Here is a 5,732-nt window from a genome sequence, read left to right as displayed (position 1 = left end):
ACAAATGCCAGCCCAGGCTACTATACCCAGCAAAACTCTCAATTACCGTAGATGGAGAAACCAAGATATTCTATGACAAAACCAAATTTACACAATTTCTTTCCACCAATCCAGCCCTACAAAGGATAATAGATGAAAAACATCAACATAAGAAGCAAAACTACACCCTAGAAGAAGCAAGAAAGTAATCTTTCAACAAACCCACACAAGCCTAATTCTAACTCTTACAACAAAAATAGGAAGTGACAATTACTTTTTATTAATATGAAAATTAATATTACCAACATATCCTAATCGATTGAAACTGGTTGAAAAATATGAGGAATTAGAAATTTGTTGATTGTCATCCAATGACCTCTCTAATTTGGTAGTTGGAAAAATAGGTCCAATATTGTTACAATCTATATACACTGTCAGTTTGTTTGTTCATGACAGTGTCTGGCTGTGTACAACATAAGAGTCTTGAAATCTTGCTTCTCCTATCTCAGCCTCTCTATTAGTAGTATTATTTATTTCATGTATTTACACTATACTATGGTTTTCAGAACAGCTTATGTATTTCAAAAGTATTTATATACCCAAAAGAAACATAGACAATTAACTAGGGAGGTGGCTCGCAAAAGAACAACAAAGAGTGAGACTGAATGCTTTGCTTGACATTTGTAGCTCTTGTATCAAGTTTGAAGAAGACTTTATAAGTTACTCTTTCTCTGAAATGAATGCTTTTCCAAATTATCATAGCTAATGAACCAAATTCTTACCCTCACCTAATGTCTGTGCCACCCTCCAAGCAGAACCATTGTTCATTGAAACAGTTGATGAATGACTTTATGGATAGTCCATCTTATTACATACACCATTTCTTAAATGAATGTAACCTGTTCTCTGTGGGATGAGAATGAAATCACTCACTCAAGTCAAATAGCTTTGACCATAACAGGAAGTCTGTATCCAAAATTCGTGCCTACAATTTATTTCTTGGTGCAGCAGAACTGTCAACTCTCAGCTTAGCTACAATGGAGGTAAAATTCTTTGGTGATGTGAGGGTCACTGAAGTACAGCCTTATTACAATGAAATCCAATGTCTAAAAATTGTTCTTATTTTGGGCTTGTACCACAGTAAGAGCCAAGACTTTAAATTCTACTAAATCCAAAACAAACAAACAAAAAGACTTTACATATTTACGTTCATTTAAGAAAATACTAGTAGTGATGTATTATTTTGAAATATACAGTTAATATGTTTTGAATTATTTAAAATTTATATTGAGAAAAATATATTTTCACTATTGCTGTAGATGAGCATCTACATAAGACTGTTAAACTGATTGTTGTTTTATATCAAACAACTTTTATAATACTTATTTTTATTGTTATAATATTTTATAAATTTTAAGGAATATGACAAAAAAGATATTGTAGGTATTGAAGGGGGGTCTCTGGGAAGAGTTGGGGTACAAAAGGGAAACAAGAATGTGATTTAATTCTATTTATTTAAAATATGTTTGTAAATGTTAACAAAATCAGATAAACTGAAATCATGTAACTTTTCTCTTCATAATGCAATAAAAGTTAAAAAAAAATTAAAAAAAAAGAAAGAAAAAGAAAATGCCTTATAGCTCTACCTACAACCTGACCAAAAAAAAAATATATATATAATAACAAATAAAAAAAAATATAAAGTTTGAGGGCTAGAGAGATGGCTCAGTGGTTAAGAGTTAAGAGCTAAGTGGTTAAGATTGCTCTTCCAGAGGTCCTAAGTTCAATTCCTAGCAACCACATGGTGGCTCACAACTATCTGTAATGAAATCTGGTGCCCTCTTCTGGTATGTCTGAAGGCAGCTACAGTGTACAGTGTACTCACATATATAAGATAAATTAATCTTTTTTTAAAAATGTAAAGTTTGGAGACAAGATGTCAAGGCCACACTCTTCCGCATTCTTAGGAAAGTCAATGAACTTTGAGTCCCAGTTTCATCAAATGCAAACCAGGACTAATAGTTTGGTGTCTAACCTACTCAAAGAGCTACTATGAAGCACACAAGATACATGTGAAGAGTTCAAAGCTACATAGCTTTTTAAGTAGTAAGATTATGTAGAATGTTATTTTTTAGCTCCAAAATGAGAAGTACTTCTCCATGGACTGTCCAAGGCTCACTTGTGTTTCTGATTCTACCTCTCTACCCACTACTGGACTACTCATCACTACAGTGGCTAAGCCTATTCTTCTTTGAAAAATAAAAAATGAATTTATACTTTTAAAAATTTAGATTTAAGAGAGCTGTACACAGTTTTTATGTGAAGCAGTGATCTTAACAGCAATGATCATGATCACAAAATCACAGCACTGATCATCAGCTCTGAAAAACACTAAGGATGTTCTACATACAGCAATAGCAACAACTCAGTCAAGATTACTTCTCTGTAGAGCAGAGACTGAAGGAGTGAAAATCCAGAGACTGCCCCACCTGCAGATCCATCCAATATACAATAACCAAACATAGACACTATTGTGGATGCCAACAAGTGCTTCATGACAGGAACCTGATATAGCTGTCTCCTGAGAGACTCTGACAGCACCTAACAAATACAGAAGTGGATGCTCACAGCCACCCAATGGTCCAAGCACAGGGTCCCCAGTGGAGGAACTAGAGAAAAGACCCAAGGAGCTGAAGGGGTTTGTAGTCCCATAGGAGGAACAACAATATCAACCAACCAGTACCCCCAGAGCTCCCAGGGACTAAACCACCAACCAAAAAGTACACATGGTAGGACTCATGGCTCCAGCTGCATATTTAGCAGAGGATGGCCTAGTCAGTCATCAATGGGAAGAGAGACCCTTGTTCCTGTGAAGGCTTTATGCCCCAGTGTAGGGGAATGCCAGGACCAGGAAGGGGGAGAGGGTGGTTTGGTGGGCAGGGGGAGGGGGAGGATAGGGGGTCTTTCGGAGGGGAAACCAGGAAAGGGGAGAATATTCAAAATGTAAATAAAGAAAATATCTTTTAAAAAAGTGTCCTCAGAACGCTGTGGCACATGTACTATAAAGGAGGACACCCAATCTAACCTCTAGACTCCACACATCTACACACACACACACACACACACACACACACACACACAGAGAGAGAGAGAGAGAGAGAGAGAGAGAAGGGGGAGGGACAGGTAGGCAGGCAAGCAGGCAGGCAGACATCAAAGAGAAGAAGGGCAAAGCTTTTCAGAGAAATATACATTCAGTCGTTCACTTTTTGTTTCCAGAGTTCTTATGAGGAGTAAATATCCACAACTTACCTCTGCCCTTAGCTGTTGCTGCTCCATTGCAATGATGGAGGCCTGGGGACTTGTAGACATACTCTCTTCCGGCTCCTTGAAACCCGGAGCATTCCCCACATCTCCACTCACAAAACTTACAACATTTTCAATCAACGTATGAACTCCCAAAGACTTGGTAAGGTCAAAATCAGACTCAAAGGAGTAAGAGGAGTTGTAGAACCAATCTCTGGTATGTTTCAGGCGAGTCCAAGAGTCACTCAGAGATTCTAATTGACTATGTATAGGACCTACATGAAAATAGGGGTTAAAAAAAAAATCATACATCAACAGCAATCACGTAGAGAGGAGAACACATTCTCAAACTAGATGAAGGCTGAGTGGTACTATCATACCAACTGATGAGAAATGGGTGCTCATGTTTGAACACATGCAGGCATTAAGTGAATCTGGGCAAAATGCTTTGGTTAAAAAAAAAAAAGAACAAATGAACAAAAATTAACAAAAGTTAAGAGCAATGTAAGAAACTAAAGAGAAAGCCTTGTTGGTAGTGCTTTAGCAACCCGCCACCACAAGAAAATAAAGGCAGAAACTGCTCTCTAAGTGCTGAAGTGTCACAACACATCACTACGCAGGAGCAACAACAAACTGGGCACTTAGAACTCTACTGGGGAAAGTCAATCAAAAAAGGATTTTATCTGACTAAACATTATCCCGGCAAAGGGAAGTCACAGCTGTACAAAATGTCTACATATCTTCAATGAAACATTAGCAAAAATGACTATACAAGGGCAAGTAAACTTACAAAAAGGAGACATAAAGAACACTTTTGGGTTTCAATAACCTAAGGACCTCTCTCACTACTGTCATGTGCATATTTACCTCAGGTTGTTAAGCTCCTAGATAAAGGAAGCAGTTTTACAAACAAGTAGTATCTATTGTAAAATAGTAATGGCATTATCAGCAGTTTAAATTAGCAGCAGTAATAGCTAAGTATTATTAGCTTACTGATGAGTACTTTTAGATTAAGCCTTTAAACATCAAATCCTACCATGTTAGAATACAAAAATAACTTTCTAAGTTACAAGCCAAGTTTAGCTTTAAATAAAATACATCTATATCCAATTCATATACTTTTTCTTTAAACATTTTTAGGGAAATAAGTTTGCTTAATTATACTTTTGGTTCATAATAAACCCTCTCACCATTGTTCTATATTGGGCCTGTTTTTATATTTATATATTTATTTTATTGAATATAAATATAAAACTGACAAAACAATTTGTTTTCTACCTAAATTTTTACTAGCCTGAAGCTTAGGCTTATCATTCTTTTCCTTTTACTGCTATCAAATTTTGTCTTAGATTCACTCTAAACATGGATAATGTTTAACTGTGCTTATTATTGTTCATAAGCATGTATTGTGCATTTATGTGGGGATATAAATACCTGAATTTTTAGATGCTCATAAATGTTTATGCACCTGAATAAAGTCTGACTTAAGGTGTCTTCCTGGATTATTCTCCATTAACATGTTGCTGCAGAGTCTAGCAATGAACCTACCACTCACTGTTTTAGCTCATTAGCCATCCAGCTCACTCTGGGGATTTCCCTCTCTCTGTCTCCCTTATGATGGGGTTATAGGTAGCCAACTGGCTTTCACGTAGTTCTGGGGATCCAAACTCCAGTCCTTACACTTGCATAGCAAGAACTCTGACTCATCCACACAGTCCCAGTTTTAGCCATTTTTTACATTCTAAAGAAAGTATTATTTATGTAATCATTTTATATATATTCTTTTTATGCAATATAATATTGCCAACATAAATCAAAATTACTATATGTAGCCAGGATTCATGTTTGGCTGCTATATGATATCCTATCATGTAAACATACCAACTTTCTGTATTAGGGATTAATTTTAAGGTACCCAACCAACAAAAATACATATGGAAAAAAAAATGTACTTGTTAAATTATACCAGACAGAAAAGTTTGGAAAGATTACTACTTACACACACTAGTGGCCACAGAGGAAGAAACTCTACTACATTATTGAGCATATAGTCTACCATTTTTTTACTATTATTCTGGTGCCAGTTAAATCTCATGGCTTTAAAATCAGACATGGAAATTCTTAATAGGGAACTAATATTATGAACTATTAAATATCCTAATTAAAATAATTCATATATCAAAGAATTATTACCTTTTAAGCACCTTTTATGTTTTCATGAAATATTCTTTGCTCAAAAGCTTCTGGGGGGGCTAGAGAGATGGCTCAGTGGTTAAGAGCACTGACTGCTCTTCCAAAGGTCCTGAGTTTGATCCCCAGCAACCACATGGTGGCTCACAACCATCTGTAATGGGATCTGATGCCCTCTGCTGGTGTGTGGAGACAGCCACAGTGTACTTACATACATAAAATAAATAAATAAATCTTTGGGAAAAAAAAAAGGGAGGGGT

The 5,732-nt window shown here is 36.0% G+C and overlaps 1 protein-coding gene across 6 annotated transcripts in view; it reads right to left on the bottom strand.

Moving 5' to 3' along the window:
* Positions 1-5,732, bottom strand: part of Herc1 (HECT and RLD domain containing E3 ubiquitin protein ligase family member 1) — a 166,290-nt gene that overhangs the window by 81,566 nt on the left and 78,992 nt on the right. For all 6 annotated transcript variants that reach the window (XM_031346075.1, XM_031346069.1, XM_031346071.1 and 3 more), the window contains exon 26: positions 3,289-3,557. In XM_031346075.1, the coding sequence (XP_031201935.1) occupies positions 3,289-3,557 (269 nt within the window). The remainder of the gene's footprint in view (positions 1-3,288; positions 3,558-5,732) is intronic.

Source organism: Mastomys coucha, unplaced genomic scaffold (genome assembly GCF_008632895.1).
Source record: "Mastomys coucha isolate ucsf_1 unplaced genomic scaffold, UCSF_Mcou_1 pScaffold23, whole genome shotgun sequence".
NCBI lineage: Eukaryota > Metazoa > Chordata > Mammalia > Rodentia > Muridae > Mastomys > Mastomys coucha.
Note: the sequence above shows the minus strand (reverse complement) of the source record. Positions and strands in the feature narration are given on the sequence as shown.